The sequence below is a fragment of the Oratosquilla oratoria genome, chromosome 24, assembly GCF_046742065.1.
Source record: "Oratosquilla oratoria isolate Oo_2021 chromosome 24, ASM4674206v1, whole genome shotgun sequence".
NCBI lineage: Eukaryota > Metazoa > Arthropoda > Malacostraca > Stomatopoda > Squillidae > Oratosquilla > Oratosquilla oratoria.
The window spans coordinates 35165891-35183491 of NC_134800.1; the positions used below are offsets into that span (position 1 = coordinate 35165891).

The 17601-nt window shown below is 42.6% G+C and overlaps 1 protein-coding gene across 1 annotated transcript in view; it reads left to right on the forward strand.

Moving 5' to 3' along the window:
* LOC143038554 (propionyl-CoA carboxylase beta chain, mitochondrial-like) overlaps positions 1–17601 on the forward strand; it is a 42147-nt gene that overhangs the window by 15323 nt on the left and 9223 nt on the right. The window contains exons 5-10 of the mRNA XM_076207901.1: positions 1186–1493; positions 2830–3035; positions 6671–6879; positions 10132–10209; positions 11718–11838; positions 13675–13852. Coding sequence (XP_076064016.1) covers positions 1186–1493; positions 2830–3035; positions 6671–6879; positions 10132–10209; positions 11718–11838; positions 13675–13796 — 1044 coding nt within the window. The 3' untranslated portion in view covers positions 13797–13852. The remainder of the gene's footprint in view (positions 1–1185; positions 1494–2829; positions 3036–6670; positions 6880–10131; positions 10210–11717; positions 11839–13674; positions 13853–17601) is intronic.

Sequence of the window (17601 nt, forward strand, 5' to 3'; positions counted from 1 at the left end):
TGGCAGGATCAGAGGAAGGATTGAGGAAGTTAGTGAGAGTTTGGGAAGGTGTGCAAAAGAAGAAAGTTGAAGATAAATGTGGGTAAAAATAAGGTGACGAGATGTACAAAGGGAGAAAGTGGCAGCAGACTGGAAATGAGTATTAAGGGAGAGAGACTAGAGGAAGTAGACAGTTTTAGATACTTGGGTGTGAATGTTGCGGGAAAGGGAGGAGTGAAGGTGGAGGTAGAATATAGATTGACAGAAGGAAGTAAATGCCTTGGTGGATTAAAAAGTGTAATGAGAAATAGACATTTGGGAATGGATGCTAAGAAGAGATTGTATGAAGGAGTGATTGTGCTGACAGCACTGTATGGAGCAGAAACATGGAACATAAGGGAGGAGGAGTTTGAATGTGTTTGAGATGAGGTGCCTGAAAAGTATGATAGGGGTTACTAGGCTGGATAGTGTGAGAAACGAGGAGGTGAGGAGAACCAGGGTGGAAAGCGAGTTGGGAGATAGGGTTGATGAAAGAGTATTGGGATGGTTTGGACACATGGAAAGAATGATTGAAGAAAGATTAGAAAAAGGTGTGGATGGCAGAGGTGGGAGGAGTGAACATGAGGGGGCGACTAAGGATGAGATGGATATGGTAAAAGGGGTATTGGGAAAGAGGGGAATGTCTGTTGAGGAAGGACAGGAGAAGACAGAAGATATGGGTGAATGGAGAATGGTTGTGTATGGATGATGCTGTGATGCATGAAAGGGAGTGGGTGGGGGATGGAGGTGAGGGAATACATGTGAAAAATAATTTGATGCAGCCCGAAGGAATTTCTCCCTGTTTTCTCTTTTTCTTTATGAGGGGACAGAGGGGAGGTCGCCAAATGAAGCAGCCTTGCTGTGGATGTGCTGTGTCTTGTCACATTGCTTTTGACCCAGGGCAGTGGGCAAGATGCAGGGATGACCCGTCATCCAGGAGGAGCCAAGATAAGAGGGAGGGGGTTGAATGGGAGTGGAGTATGTGAGGATGGAATGGGTGGAGTGAATTTTATGCCTTTGTTTTTCTTAGCTATCTCCCTTGTAAGGGGTAAAAAGCCTTTGGTATATGTAAATTAGTATAGGGTGTTGATTATTCATCTTTATTATATGAAAGATGCAAGTTTTTGTATAGAAAGCTAAGAGGAAAATATAAATTTATTTTTTCAGATATCCATGATCATGGGCCCTTGTGCTGGTGGAGCAGTTTATTCACCTGCATTGACAGACTTCACCTTCATGGTCCAAGATACATCATACCTCTTTATAACGGGTCCAGATGTTGTCAAAGCTGTAACCAATGAAGATGTCACACAGGAGGAGTTAGGAGGAGCTAAAACGCACACATCAGTGTCAGGTGTAGCACATTGTGCTTTTGAGAATGACATAGATGCACTTCTGAACCTAAGGACCTTCATGAATTTCTTGCCACAAAGCAATAATGAGAAAGCACCTATCCGGATCTGTGATGACCCTTGGTGAGTATGTATATTATCTACTCTGCTGTGTGTTTATATTATGCATAAGTTAGTTGTATGTTACCTTGACTTTCTTATATCAGAAGGACCTATGATAGGTAGGCTACCTGCAGATGGTGGTTCAGTGAGATAGACACCAGAGTGCTCAAAAACCCTTACCAGCTGCTCTCAGTGGCTGTGGACTTCCAATTATTAAAACTTGAGGCAAGAAGAAATCTCCTTAGGATGATGATGTTTTGATGTAGCCCAAAAGGATTTCTCCCAGTTTCCTATATTTTCCACATGAGGGAACAAGGAGGTAGGGTTGCCATGTAAATGAAGTGGCCCTACTGTGGATGTTCCCCCTCATTTTAGCTCTTCATGGACAGAGGTTCATCACTGTCTCCTGCCCACTGCCCAAGTCAGAAGCAATGAAGCTAAGGCACTGTACATACACAGCAAGACCATTTCATTTACATGGCAATCCTCCCTCCTTGTTCCTTCATGCAAAAGACAGAGAAGACAGGGAGAAATCCCTTTGGGTTGCATCACAATATCATCCATACACAACCATTTTCCACTTACATCTATCCCATACTTTCTCCCTTCCCTGGTCAACAGACATCATTCTTGCTCCAAGTTCCTTTCATCCCTTCTGTCCATCTCATTCATGATCATCCCCCTCAAGTTCACTCCATCCACCTATGCTTTCCACACTCTTTTTGATTATTTTTCCTCACTCTTTCCATGTGGCCAGACGACCATATCAATAATCTTTCATCAGCCCTATCTGCTTGCTTCTTTTCTACCCCTACTCTCCTCCTCACCTCATTTCTATTATCAAGCCTTGTAACCCCCACCATACTTCTCAAATATTTAAACTTCTCTTTTCTACCTCTTAAATTCTAACCATCTGTCTCCAGATGGTGTTGTCTTTACTATCACCCCTTCGCATAATCTCTTTGCATCCATTACCAGATGATTATTTCTCATGATATTTTTCAACCCCCCCCCCCAAGACATTAACTTGCTTGCCTCACTCTACAGTTTACCTTCATCCCCACTCCTCCACAAAAGTGGTTAAGATAGGTCAGAAAGAAGGGGGAGAATGATAATGAGTTTCTGGGACTGTTCCAGAAAGCCGATACTAGCCCCTTAAGGCTGCACCTCAGGGTGGAAGTTGGGGTGTATCTGCACTTGTTTTTGCAGTGGGTATCTGTATTGGGAGGGGACAGTGCTCCTCTTGTGGCCTTTGTCTTTCTGTAGAATGTTTTGTAAATATTTCTTCAATGTGTCATTGCTTATACATTTTGAGCTCATAAACGTTCTTCGTATCATGAACATGTGATATTTGCAGGGACAGAGATGTACCAGGGCTTGATACAGTAGTCCCACTTGAAAGTGCAACTGCTTATAACATGTTGGATGTCATTCAAGGAATTGTTGATGAAGGGGATTTCTTTGAAATAATGCCAAATTATGCCAAGAACATTGTGGTTGGATTTGCCCGTCTCAATGGGAGAACTGTTGGCATCATTGGAAATCAACCAAAATCAGCTGCTGGTAAGGTTGTTTTTCATTAACATATTCATTCTGGGGGAGGGAATGCAAAGAGGTAGGTCAGGTGGAGAGGAGAATATGTCATTTTTAATAAAGAAAACTGAGAGAAAAATGGCAGTATATTTCAAGTTCTTGAATGTAGATGTAGACATGGGGTCTTAACTGTGGTGGTGGGACATGGTAAGAGAGTGACTGCTATGAAGATAAGATAATGATAGGCTGTTACAAGAAGAATAGCACTGAAAGAAATGAAAGCTCGAAAGAGAAATAGCTTGGAAGGATGCCTATTAGTGGAATGTCTCAGTTCCTTCTCTTCTTTCTGTTGTTCCCTCACACTCTCTCTCTCTCTCTCTCCCTCCCTCCCTCTCTCCCCCTCTCCCTCTCTCTATTTCTTTCTCTCCCTTCCTTCCCTCTCCCTCTCTATTTCTCGTCTTTCTCTTCTTTCCTTCCCTCTCCCTCTCTATTTCACGTCTTTCTCTTCTTTCTATTGTTCCCTCCCTCTTCCTTTCTCTTTCTCTCTCTTCCCTCTCCCTCTCTCCTTTCTCTTGTTGCCTCTTCTCAGATTTCCTCTCTCTCTCTCTCTCTCTCTCTCTCTCTCTCTCTCTCTCACTCTCTCTCTCTCTCTCTCTCTCTTTTCTCCCTTCCTTCTTTTGTTTCTCTTCTTTCACTTGTTACCTCTCTCCCTCTCTCCTTTCTCTTCTCTTTCTCTTATTCCCTCTCCTCAGTCTTCCTCTCTTTTCCCCTTCTCTCTTTGTTTCTCTCTACCTCCTCTCTCTCTCTCTCTCCCCCTCTCTCTCTTTCTCTCTCCTCTCCCTCTCACCTTTCTCTTCTCTTTCTCTTGTTCCATATCCTCAGTTTTCCTCTCTCTCTCTCTCTCTCTCTCTCTCTCTCTCTCTCTCTCTCTCTCTCTCTCTCTCTCTCACCTCTCTCTCTCCTCTCTCTCTCCTCTCTCTCTCTCTCTCTCTCTCTCTCTCTCTCTCTCTCTCTCTCTCTCAACCCTCTCTCACCCTTCCCTCTCTCTCTTTCTCATCCTCTCTCTCTTCTCTTCCCTCTCTCCCTTGCTATCTAATATCTTATCACCCTCCCAACACACATATCAGTATTTGAAGGACTTTAATGACATTTCATCATATCAAAATCACATGGTATTCTTTTATGATTAGAAACTATTCTCCACTCAAAAAATAATGCTAATCCCATTTAACTTTTACTATCCTTTCAACTTCCCTATTTATATTTCTTTTTTCATACCTATGTGATTCTTTGGTGCAGTTTTTTCCCCAAAGATCAAAGCAGCGGGTACAGCCCACAGAATACTTGTACTCTTTCTTCCTTCTTTTTAATATTGCTATATGTCACACTCGCTCTTCTTTGTCTTTCCCTTCTCTTCCTTTCTCTTTCTCCTCTCTTCCTTTCTCTGTACCCTGTTGTCATTTTGCTTTCTGACCCTCCCTAATCTTTTTTTTTTATATCCCTCCCTCTACTTCTCTCTCTTTTTTCCCCCTAATTCTCTTTTTTGGAAAGAGATAAAGAGAGGAAGAGGAGGTGAATAAAGTATAGAAGAAAAGGTTAAAGGCACAGATGGAGAGATGATAATGGAAGAGAAGGCAGTGAGAAGAAGATGGGCAGAGTATTTCAGGGAGTTGCTAAATGTGAAGGAGGATAGGGAGGGAAAGGTAGTTGTAGTGGGAAGTGCTAAGAAAATGACCATGATGAATGAGGAAAATGGAGGAGAGATGAGGTGAAGGCAGTTGTTAACATGATGAGAGCAGGTAAGACACCTGGGTTGGATGGGCATCATGCAGAATGTCTTAAAAAAGGAGGTACAGTAATGGTGGACTGGCTGGTGAGGTGATTTAATTTTTATCTAAGAGAGGATAGAGCACCAGAGGACTTGAAGAGTCCCTATATAGTTCCACTTTACAAGGGAAAAGGGGACGAGTGTGTGTAGTAGTTTCAGAGGGAGTAGTTTGTTAAGTGTAGTTGGGAAGGCTTATGGGAGGATCTTGATTGAGAGGATTAGGAGAGGAGCAGAGGGAGTAATTGGTAAGGAACCGTGTGGGCTTAGGACAGGTAGGGGTTGTGTGGATCAGATTTTTGTGGTAAGACAGATATGTGAGAAAACTTTAGAAAAAGGTAAGGATGTATTTTGAGCCTTTATGGTTTTGGAAGAGGCTTATGACAGGGTAGACAGGAAGGCAATGTGGGAGTTATTGTAGATGTATGCGATAGGAGAAAAGCTTTTAAGAGGAGTCAGAGTTTTTATGAGAGTAGTAGAAGTTGTGTTAGAATCAGAAATGGAGAGAGTGAGTGGTTCAAGGTAAAGGTGGGACTTCACCAGGGATGTGTTATGTCACCTTGGCTGTTCAGTTTATACATGGATGGGGTGGTGCAAGAGGTAAATGCAAGGGTGATGGGTCAGGGATTGGGGATGGTTAAAGAAAATGGAGAAAAGTGGGAGCTAAGTCAGTTGTTTGCTGACAACACTGCACTTGTGGCAGGATCAGAGGAGGGATTGAGGAAGATAGTAACAGTTTGGGAAGGTGTGTGAAAGAAGGAAGTTGAAGATAAATGTGGGTAAAAGTAAGGTGATGAGATGTACAAAGGGAGAAAGTGGCAGCAGACTGAAAGATAAAGGGAGAGAGACTGGAGAAAGTGAATAGTTTTAGATACTTGGGTGCAAATATGGTGGGAAAAGAAGTGGAGGTGGAGGTAAAATGTAGATTGGGAGAAGGAAGTAAATGCCTTGGGGGATTAAAAAGTGTAATGAGAAATAGACATTTGGGAATGGATGCTAAGAAGAGATTTTATGAAGGAGTGATTGTGCTGACAGCACTGTTGGGGCAGAAACATGGAACATAAGAGAGGAGGAGTTTGAATGTGTTTGAGATGAAGTGCCTGAGAAGTATGACAGGGGTTACCAGGCTGGATAGAATGAGAAACAAAGAGGTGAGGAGGAGAACCAGGGTGGAAAGGGAGTTGGGAGATAGGGTTGATGAAAGAGTATTGGGATGGTTTGGATACATGGAAAGAATGAGTGAAGAGATATTAGTAAAAGAGGTGTGGAAGGCAGAAATAGAAGGAATGAACATGAGGGGGTGACCGAGGATGAGATGGATGGATGGGATAAAAGGGGCATTGGGAAAGAGAGGAATGTCTGTTGAGGAAGGATGGGGGAAGACAGAAGATAGGGGTGAATGGAAAATGGTTGTGTATGGATGGTGCTGTGATGCATGAAAGGGAGTGGGTAGGGGATGGGGGTGAGGGAGTGTGTGTGAAAAATAGATTGATGCAGCCCAAAGGGATTTCTCCCTGTCTTCTCTTTTTCCGCATGAGAGGATGGAGAGCGGGGTCACCAATTTAATGAAGCAGTCTTGCTGTGAATGTGCTGTGTCTTGTCACACTGCTTCTCACCTAGGGCAGTGGGCAAAATGTAGGGATGACCCGTCATCCAGGAGGAGCCAAGATAAGAGGGAGGGAGGGGGCTGAATGGAAGTGGAGTATGTAAGGGATGGAATGGGTGGGAGTGAATTTTATGCCTTTGTTTTTTTGGTCCCTCCTGTGTAAGGGGGAAAAGGCTTATGGTATATGTATATATATATATATGTTCTGTATTGAAAAAAAGGCATTTTTTCCAGGCTGCCTTGACATCAATTCATCAGTGAAAGGTGCTCGCTTTGTGAGGTTCTGCGATTCTTTTAATATTCCGCTAGTGACATTTGTGGATGTGCCTGGATTCCTTCCTGGGACAGCTCAAGAATATGGTGGTATCATACGCCATGGTGCCAAATTACTTTATGCTTATGCTGAAGCTACTGTGCCAAAGATTACTGTTATCACACGAAAGGTAAGATGCATTAGATTTCAGGTTCAATACTTATTTATCTTAGCCCTTACAGCTTCCCGCATTGATCTCCCTTCTACTGTATTTTCTGCTCATTTTAAATTTTTACCTACATATACATATATATATTATATATATAGATACATATATATATTACATATATATATATTACATATATATATATATATATATATATAAGGCACCTGGTCTGGATGGATGCCATGCAGAATGTCTAAAAAAAGGAGGTACAGTGATGGTGGACTGGCTGATGAGGTTATTTAATGTTTGCTGGAGAGAGGGTAGAGTGCTGGAGGACTGGAGGAGTGCCTGTATAGTTCCACTTTACAAGGGAAAAGGGGACAAGTGTGAATGTAGTAGTTTCAGAGGGATTAGCTTGTTAAGTGTAGTTGGGAAGGCTTATGGGAGGGTCTTGATTGAGAGGATTAGGAGAGGAACAGAGGGAGTAATTGGTGAGGAACAGTGTGGATTTAGGACGGGTAGAGGTTGTGTAGATCAGATCTTTGTGGTAAGACAAATATGTGATAAAGCTATAGGAAAGGGGAAGGATGTTTTTTTGGCTTTTATGGATCTGGAAAAGGCTTATGATAGGGTAGACAGAAAGGCAATGTGGGAGGTTATGCAGATATATGGGATATGAGGAAAGCTTCTGGGAGCTGTCGAGAGTTTTTATGAGAGTAGTAGAGCTAAGATAAGAGGGAGGGTGGAGGGGTGTGGAGTGTATTCAGGGATGGAATGGGTGGGAATGATTTTATGCCTTTTCCTTTTTGGCTACCTCCCTTGTAAGGGGAAAAAAGCCTTGGTATATGTATGTAGTAGAGCTTGTGTCAGGATTAGAAATGGAGAGAGTGAGTGGTTCGAGGAAAAGGTGGGACTTCGTCAAGGATGAGTTATGTCGCCCTGGCTGTTCAACTTATACATGGATGGGGTAGTGTGAGAGGTAAATGCAAGGATAGTGGGTCAGGGATTGGAGATGGTTAAAGAAAATGGAGAAAAGTGGGAGGTGAGCCAGCTGTTGTTTGCTGACGACACTGCGCTTGTGGCAGGATCGGAGGAGGGACTGAGGAAGTTGGTGACAGAGTTTGGGAGAGTATGTGATAGAAGAAAGCTAAAGATAAATGTGGGTAAAAGTAAGGTGATGAGATGTACAAGGGGTGAAAGTGGCAGTAGACTGGAAGTGAGCATTAAGGGAGAGCGACTGGAGGAAGTGGATAGTTTTAGATACTTGGGTGCAAATGTGGCAGGAAAAGGTGGAGTGAAGGTGGAGGTAGAATGTAGATTGAGAGAAGCGAGTAAATGCCTTGGTGGATTGAAGAGTGTAATGAGGAATAGCCATTTGGGAATGGATGCTAAGAGGAGACTGTATGAAGGAGTGATTGTGCCAACAGCACTGTATGGGTCAGAAACATGGAACATAAGAGAGGAAGAGAGAAGGAGTTTGAATGTGTTTGAGATGAGGTGTCTGAGAAGTATGATGGTGGTTACTAGGCTAGATAAATTGAGAAATGAGGAGGTGAGGAGAAGAACGGGGGTGGAAAGGGAGTTGGGTGATAGGGTTGATGGTTTGGACACATGGAAAGAATGAGTGAAGAAAGACTAGTAAAAGAGGTATGGAAGGCAGATGTGGAGGGAGTGAACATGAGGGGACGTCCTAGGATGAGGTGGATGGATGGGGTGAAGGGGGCTTTGGGGAAGAGGAGAATGTCTGTTGAGGAAGGACAGGAGAGGACAGAAGACAGGGGTGAATGGAGAATGGTTGTATATGGATGATGTTGTGATGCATGAGGTGGAATGGGTGGGGGGATGGGAGGTGAGGTAGTATGTGTGAGCAAAATTTGACGCAGCCCAAAGGGATTTCTCCCCGTCTTCTCCTTTTATGCATGGGGGGACGGAGAGGGGTGGTCACCAATTTAATGAAGCGGCCTTGCTATGGATGTGCTGTGTCTTGTGACACTGCTTCTGACCGAGGGCAGTGGACAAGGTGCAGGGATGACCCATCATCCAGGGGGTGCTAAGATAAGAGGGAGGGTGGAGGGGTGTGGAGTGTATTCAGGGATGGAGTTGGTGGGAATGATTTTATGCCTTTTCCTTTTTGGCTACCTCCCTTGTAAGGGGGAAAAAGCCTTGGTATATGTATGTGTATATATATATATTTATATATATATATATATATTTATATAATATATATATATATATGTGTGTGTGTGTGTGTATGTATATATATATATATATATATATATATATATATATATATATATATATATATATATATAGCAAAGTCTTTTTTCCCCTTACATGGGAGGTAGCTAAAAACCAAAGGCATAAAATCCACTCCCACCCATTCCATCCCCACATACTCCACTCCCAATCACTCCCCTTCCTCCCTCTTATCTTGGCTCCTCCTGGATGGTGGGTCATCCCTACATCTCACCCACTGCTCAGGGTCAGAAGCAGTGTTGCAAGACACAGTACATCCACAGCAAGGCCATTTCATTAAATTGGTGGTCCCCCTCTCCATTCCTTCATGCAGAAAAAGATGATTAAATTTTTTAACACCACAAAAAAAATTCTATAATTATGACATTTTGACTGCTCTGTACAACACATCCTGTTCTTGTAAAATAACTTTCTTCACCTATACACATTTTTTCTGCCATATCTATACTTTTTTCTTGTTATTCTGCTCTCTTTCACATAGTTTCAATGTGATTCTTTTTGAAGTTTTTTAGTCTTTCTTGTCTTCTTTACCCTTACAAATGGAAAAGACATTCTCTTCAAATCTTATGGAATTCTTCATTTTCCCTTGCACCATATGAAGATGCTTTGAAACAAATCACCTGACCTCCCTTCAATATTCAGTGTCTCTCCTGTTACTATATCATGTGCACTTTTCTAACAAAATGTGTCCACTTCCTCTTCGATCTACTTTCTACCCTATCGCCTAATTCTTCTCATCTCCTGCCCATCTATTTAGTGCAAGTGTTGTCCAGTTGCTCATCCTTGTCATTTCTCATTATGGCCAAAAAAGGCTGCTATGTGATTTTTCCCATCCATACTTGCGTGCAAGATTCTAGTACAATCCCATTAATTTGGGTGCTAAACCTGTTTCAATTTGATTATTTTTCTCATGTCTGATTGGAAAATTTCCATTTGCTCTCAAGTTTAACAATCATTGTAAATTGTTTCTAATCATAGGCTTACCTGTATTTCATTTACTTATGACTTTCTTTTTCTCAGGCATATGGTGGAGCATATGATGTCATGTCTTCAAAACACTTGCGAGGTGATGTGAACTATACATGGCCGACAGCAGAGGTATGCGCCCTTCTCTTTACTACTGACTGGGTACCTCAGAGGAACAAAACACCCTGGCAGTGAGAAGAATAGACATTATGAAAGATTATGAAGGATGATTCTGATTAATGTGTTAAACTGAATTATCACTCATCATTTATTCAGTTTTTTATTCCTGTCACTGCCAGGGGAAAAAATAGATGAATAAATGAAAAAATAAGATGAGAGTATTGGGATAGTTTAGACACATGGAATGAATGAGTGAAGGCAGCAAGGGATGGAGTGAACATCAGGGGACAACCAAAGATGAGATGGATGGATGGGGTGAATGGGTCATTGAACAGGAGAGGGATGTCCAATGGACATAAGAGAAGGCAGGAGATAGGGGTGAATGGAGAATGGCCATGCATAGATGATACTGTGATATAAGGAAGGGAGTAGGTGGGGGGATGGGGGGTTAGGGAGTGCTTATGTGTGAATGATATTTTTCTGTATGAGGGGGTGGAGAGTGGGAGTCACTGATTAAGTGAGTGGCCTTGCTGTGGATGTGCTGTGTTTTGTTGCATTACCTCTGACCCAGGGCAGTGGGTGGGATAGAGATGACCCATCATCCATGAGGTGCTAAGATGAGAGGGAGGAAAAGAGTGGTGGATGGGAGTGGAATAGGGGGGGGGGGTGAAAAGGGTAGGGGTGGGTATATGTCTTTTGACTTTGGCTACCTCCCTTGTAAGGGGAAATATAGAAAGGTAGATGAATGAATGAATGAATAGAAAACAAGATAAAAAAATAAAATAAAAAATACACTGGTTATGGAAGGGTAAACCAAGACAGTAACTGTTGCTTCTCTGGGAGTGCTCCAGTGCCCAGGTGGTGGTATGGAGATGAATTAATAGGGTGTTATCCAAAATAAATAGTTCTTCATGGTACAGTTTATTATTATTATTATTGTTATTGTTATTATTATGTAGTTCCTGGGGGCAGAAATCAGAAACACTTCCCCACTTGAGGTTAGTTAAAATATGGGTAGGAGATGAAGTACCCATACTGGTGGGCTGGGATGAAAGGAGGGATCCATACTTTAACATGGATTTGGGTTTAAAATTGGACTGATATCTGTAGCCAAGGTTTGCATTTGCATCCATTCACCTCTTAAAAGAACTTCACTTAACAATGTTAGTAATTTTAGATATGTTCTTTTACATACATACATATACCAAGGCTTTTTCCCCCTTACAAGTGAGGTAGCCAAAAAGGAAAAGGCATAAAATCATTCCCACCCATTCCATCCCTGAATACACTCCACACCCCTCCACCCTCCCTCTTATCTTAGCACCTCCTGGATGACGGGTCATCCCTGCACCTTGTCCACTGCCCTGGGTCAGAAGCAGTGTCGCAAGACACAGCACATCCACAGCAAGGCTGCTTCATCAAATCGGCGACCCCCCCTCTCTGTTCTTTTAAATTGATGAAATGCATTTGACACAAGAATGAGTACTAGATTATGTTTTAACAATTTCTTAATCTTCAAGGTGGCTGTCATGGGAGCCAAGGGAGCTGTTTCTATCCTTTATCGTGGCAAAAGTGATGTTCGTAAATATGAGGAAGAATACATAGAAAAGTTTGGCAACCCATTCCCTGCAGCTGTCCGAGGTGAGTTTCTAAATTTTAAAAAATATTGTCCTTTTAATTTTCCCTTTTTTTCTGTATGAGAAAAGGGGACAAGTGTGAATGTAGTAGTTTCAGAGGGATTAGCTTGTTAAGTGTAGTTGGGAAGGCTTATGGGAGGATCTTGATTAGGAGAGGAACAGAAGGAGTAATTGGTGAGGAACAGTGTGGATTTAGGACAGGTAGAGGTTGTGTAGATCAGATCTTTGTGGTAAGACAGATATGTGAGAAAGCTATAGGAAAGGGGAAGGATGTTTTTTTGGCTTTTATGGATCTGGAAAAGGCTTATGATAGGGTAGACAGAAAGGCACTGTGGGAGGTTATGCAGATATATGGGATAGGAGGAAAGCTTCTTGGAGCTGTCAAGAGTTTTTATGAGAGTAGTAGAGCTTGTGTCAGGATTAGAAATGGAGAGAGTGAGTGGTTCGAGGTAAAGGTGGGACTTCATCAAGGATGCGTTATGTCGCCCTGGCTGTTCAACTTATACATGGATGGGGTGGTGCGAGAGGTAAATGCAAGGGTAGTGGGTCAGGGATTGGAGATGGTTAAAGAAAATGGAGAAAAGTGGGAGGTGAGCCAGCTGTTGTTTGCGGACGACACTGCGCTTGTAGCAGGATCGGAGGAGGGACTGAGGAAGTTGGTGGCAGAGTTTGGGAGAGTATGTGATAGAAGAAAGCTGAAGATAAATGTGGGCAAAAGTAAGGTGATGAGATGTACAAGGGGGGAAAGTGGCAGTAGACTGGAAGTGAGCATTAAGGGAGAGTGACTGAAGGAAGTGGATAGTTTTAGATACTTGGGTGCAAATGTGGCAGAAAAAGGTGGAGTGAAGGTGGAGGTAGAATGTAGATTGAGAGAAGCGAGTAAATGCCTTGGTGGATTGAAGAGTATAATGAGGAATAGACATTTGGGAATGGATGCTAAGAGGAGACTGTATGAAGGAGTGATTGTGCCAACAGCACTGTATGGGTCAGAAACATGGAACATAAGAGAGGAAGAGAGAAGGAGTTTGAATGTGTTTGAGATGAGGTGTCTGAGAAGTATGATGGGGGTTACTAGGCTAGATAAAGTGAGAAATGAGGAGGTGAGGAGAAGAACGGGGGTGGAAAGGGAGTTGGGAGATAGGGTTGATGAAGGAGTATTAGGATGGTTTGGTCACAAAGAGGTATGGAAGGCAGATGTGGAGGGAGTGAACATGAGGGGACGTCCTAGGATGAGGTGGATGGATGGGTTGAAGGGGGCTTTGGGGAAGAGGGGAATGTCTGTTGAGGAAGGACGTGAGAGGACAGAAGACAGGGGTGAATGGAGAATGGTTGTATATGGATGATGTTGTGATGCATGATGGGGGGTGAGGTAGTATGTGTGAGCAAAATTTGACACACCCCGAAGGGATTTCTCCCCGTCTTCTCCTTGTATGCATGGGGGGATGGAGAGGGGGTGTCTCCGATTTAATGAAGCGGCCTTGCTGTGGATGTGCTGTGTCTTGCGACACTGCTTCTGACCCAGGGCAGTGGACATGGTGCAGGGATGACCTGTCATCCAGGTGCTAAGATAAGAGGGAGGGTGGAGGGGTGTGAAGTGTATTCAGGGATGGAATGGGTGGGAATGATTTTATGCCTTTTTTCTTTTTGGCTACCTCCCTTGTAAGGGGGGAAAAGCCTTGGTATATGTATGTATGTATGCTCTTAATGCTGCACTATCTTTCCAAGGGAGATCCTTAGGATACATATAATTTTATCCATTAGTATTTGCCATTACAGAGAGGTCCTCGAGTTTCATCACATCAGTACTATATTAATTACTTCATCTTTAACATTTTCACAGGTTTTGTAGATGACATTATTGAGCCACGAACTACACGAAGACGTTTGTGCCAAGATTTGGATAAGTTAGCTTCAAAGAATCTCAGCAATCCATGGAAGAAGCATGGGAATATCCCATTGTGAACCAGCTACCACATTTTACCCATGAAAGATTGTATAATATTTTGTATGAAGAATGGGTTAGTATTTTTCATTCTTCTAAGTTCTTTGGGAATATTTGATTATGCATGTTACAGATTTTCTGATGTGGTATGTATTTTGACTTAACCACTCTTTGGAGTAGAGGGTCTTGAGTACATATGTAGATACATAGTTGTTATTGTGCACAATGTGAGGGTAATACCCAGTCCGGGGTATTAGTTGCATGTTATTGTGGGGTTAAAAGCTGCTCAGTAGCAAGTATTTGATACTTTAGGGTCTATATGGGGTGCCCCTATGGACCAGAGCCACATATCATTTTGTCTGTGATAGAAGAAATCTCCATTCATAGAGAAATTATGCTACTTTATTATACTGCAACTGTCTCTCCATTATGCTGTATCCCACTCTAATACTGTCTAGTACCATTTCTCTGAATATTCATTTCCCTTTTTGCCAAACCCTGTGGTAGGGAAGAAAGAATACTGTCACTGAGTGTTCCCACTTAAGTCATAAAAGGTAACAAAAATGGGGACATTCCTTTAAAAAAAAAATGTAAGTATCTGGAAGGAGTTTTCCAACCATGGATGTGGTACAGATGAGAGTAAAAGGGAAGAGAGAGTCAGTATGTTTGTGAGAAGAAAGATGGCTATGTTGGCATTGAGTGAAATTAAGTTGTTGTTGTTGTTGTTGTTGTTGTCGTTCCCTAGACTGTCTGTCCGAGCAGTCCCGTCTCCCCAAGGAATGCCAGAGCCGAAACTGGGTTTTCCCACAAATCCTTTATAGAGTGTATGTTGTGTTGTTTGCGTGCATGATTGTGTATAATGCAGTCTTCCATTATGTGTTGTATGGTATGGGGTGAAGTGTTACATCCAGGGCAGCTGTTGACATTGCGGTCATCCAGCCTCTTCTGGTAGCTTAGAAGTGCTGGGTGATGGCCGCACCGCAGTCTGGCCAGGTGGACTCTGTCCTTTCTTGGGAGAGAGGATTCAGAAGGGTGGATATCATGGGGTCTGGCATGCAGCAGTGTGTTGTCTTTCAGTGTGTTAATGGAGCAGTGAGTGATATGATTATGAATATGTTTCCGGAGACTGGTATTTGGTGGTTGTGGAGGAAGAGAAGAGAGTATCTGTGTGTGATACAGGTCTTTGGGTGTTGTTTTAATGTTTCTTGGTGTGTGTGGGTGTTCTGCTATGTAGTGTAGCGGGTGTGATGTGTTTGTGGTGGCTGCGGCAAGTGTTAGTGTGCCTCTCATGTCGAGGTGGTCCTTGACTTTGAGGACTTTTGTTTCATGGTGTAAATGGTCAGTAGGTGTTGTATTTGTGCAGCCTGTAATTGTTTTTAGGGCTTTGTTTTGTATGATTTGAAGGATGTTGTGGTGTGTCTCACTGAGATTAGGAGCCCATGCAGGACTCGCATAATTCATCACTGAGCATATGCATTGTTTGTATATTGTTGTATTAGTTTCTTTGTTCTGTCCAAATGTTGTTCCAGCGATTGACTTAAGTGCGTTAAGTCTAGGTGTGCATTTGTTTTTTATGTTTGTGATGTGTTGTTTGAAAGACATGGATGTATCGTATGTTACACCAAGAATTTTCGGTGTGTTTGTGTGTGGTATTAGAGTGTTGTTGATGTAGAGATTAGGTATGTATTTGTGTTCTTTTGTCCAGTTGGTGAGAAGTGTTGCTGTAGATTTGGTTGGAGCTATTTTGAGTCTGTTTGTGATGAACCATGTGTTGAGTGTATCAAGGTATGGCTGGATTATTTCTGCAGCTTTGTCTGTGTTACGATGTGTGCATGTGATTGTTATGTCGTCTGCGTAGGAAAAAATTTGTATTTCTGAGGTGTCTGGTGTGGGTAAGTCATGCATGTATAGATTAAAGAGCGTGGGGGATAGAACAGAGCCCTGTGGTACTCCATTCTTAATGTTTCTGATGTGCGATGATTGGCCATTATATGACATGTAAGCATTCCTACCTGCCAGATAATTGGCAGCCATCTTTTGGTGTTATTGTGCATGTCTGTGTTATATATTTTATTTGTTAGGTTGTGGTGGGGGATAGCATCAAAAGCTTTACTAATGTCTAATGTTATAAGAAGTGTTCTGTGGTGGGGCCTATCTGAATTGATGCCATCTAAAATTCTTTGTGTGAGGTTTATCAGAAGAGTGTTTGTGGAGTGTAGTGGCCTAAAACCGTGTTGTGAGTCAGCAAGGGGAATATGTGGTGTGACAAGTTGGAGTATTAGGCGTTCAATGACTTTAGAGGGGGTGCAGAGAAGTGTGATTGGGTGGTGCGATGTTGGGATTGTTGGGTCTTTGTTCGGTTTTGGAATGGTGATTATTTTACCATGCTTCCAGATGTCAGGTATAGTGTTGTGTGAATAGCTGTAGTTTGCAATGTTTGTGAGTGCCTGTATACCTTGTGGTTCAATGTGTATTAGGTGGATGTTACTTATGTTATCAGGGCCACAGGCAGATGAGTGCTTGAGATTATGTATTATGTGTTTTGTCTGACTGTCTATGAAGGGTGTATAGTCTGAGTCTGTGGGAAAGTCTTTCTTACGTCGAATAGTGCGTCGGTCGTCAGGGTGAGAAGTGAGATGGCTTGTCTGTGCAAAATGATTTATGAGTGTGTTTGCTTGTCTGTTTGAGGGTAGATTGTCTGTTGTTGTGATTATTGCTGCGTGAGAGCGTGTTGTGTTACTGTTGGATAGTGTAATGCTGTTGAGTGTTTTGTACAATTTGCTGGTGTTTGTTTTGTGATCAAGTGTATTGATAAAGTTTTGCCAATTTTGTGTTTTTTGTTCGTGTATTTTATTGGCAATCACAGTGTTTAGTGTTTGTATTTGGTCTGCTATGTTTTGAGGGATAGGTGTGGGGGTATTGTGTTTAAGTGTGTCTCGTTGTCTGATGAGGCCTTGGATTTCTGGTGTGAAGTTGGGGTTGTGTGATTTTCTGTTGCTTCTAGGGATGTATCTCTTGTCTGCATTTTGTATGATTGTATTAAAAGTCTGCACAGCATTGTTTATGTTTGTGATTGGTGTACTGTTAAGTGTTTCAAAATATTGTTCTGTCTCTTCAGTAAAAGCTTCCCAGTTAGCTCTCTTGTAATTGGTGTATGTGTGTCTGTGGCCAACTGGGGTGCATCTTGTTTTGGTGGTGATGATGATTGGAAGGTGGTCAGAACCAAGGGTTCCGACCACTCTCCATGATGTTGTTGGGGTTAGGCAGGGGGAGCAGAAGGTGATATCAGGAGAGGAGGGAGTGTATAGGGCTTGGTGTGGGATATGTGTATGATTATGTGTGTTGTTCATGATAGTCAATGAGTCAAACTGAGTGTATATCAAGCCCTCTGTCTGTGTCAGGGTTGTCGACATACCAGGTAGGCGTTGAAGTCACCACCCATGATCAGGTTGGGGATTGAGGCTAGTTGGCTAAATTGAGGCCTGAAGGTGTTTGGAACTGTGGGGGATGATTGGGGGGGAGGGGGGAGTTTGAATTTGGTAGTGTAGTTGGGAGGGTCTCAGAGATAGATAACCATGTGGTGGAGTGGAAGGATGTTTCTTCAAGGTTAATGTGGATAAAGGTGAAACTGCAAAGGGAGATGTGGGTGTTTGTAAGTACATATGGACCCGGTAGTGATAAAAGCTTTTTGGATAGATTTGAATGTGTGTATAGAGGGTTTAGGGAGAAATGTCAATGTAGTGGTATTAGGAGCTCTCAGTGCTAGGGTAGGAGACAGACCATTTGATGGAGTGGTCGGAAAGTGTGGAGTTCCAGGGAAAAATC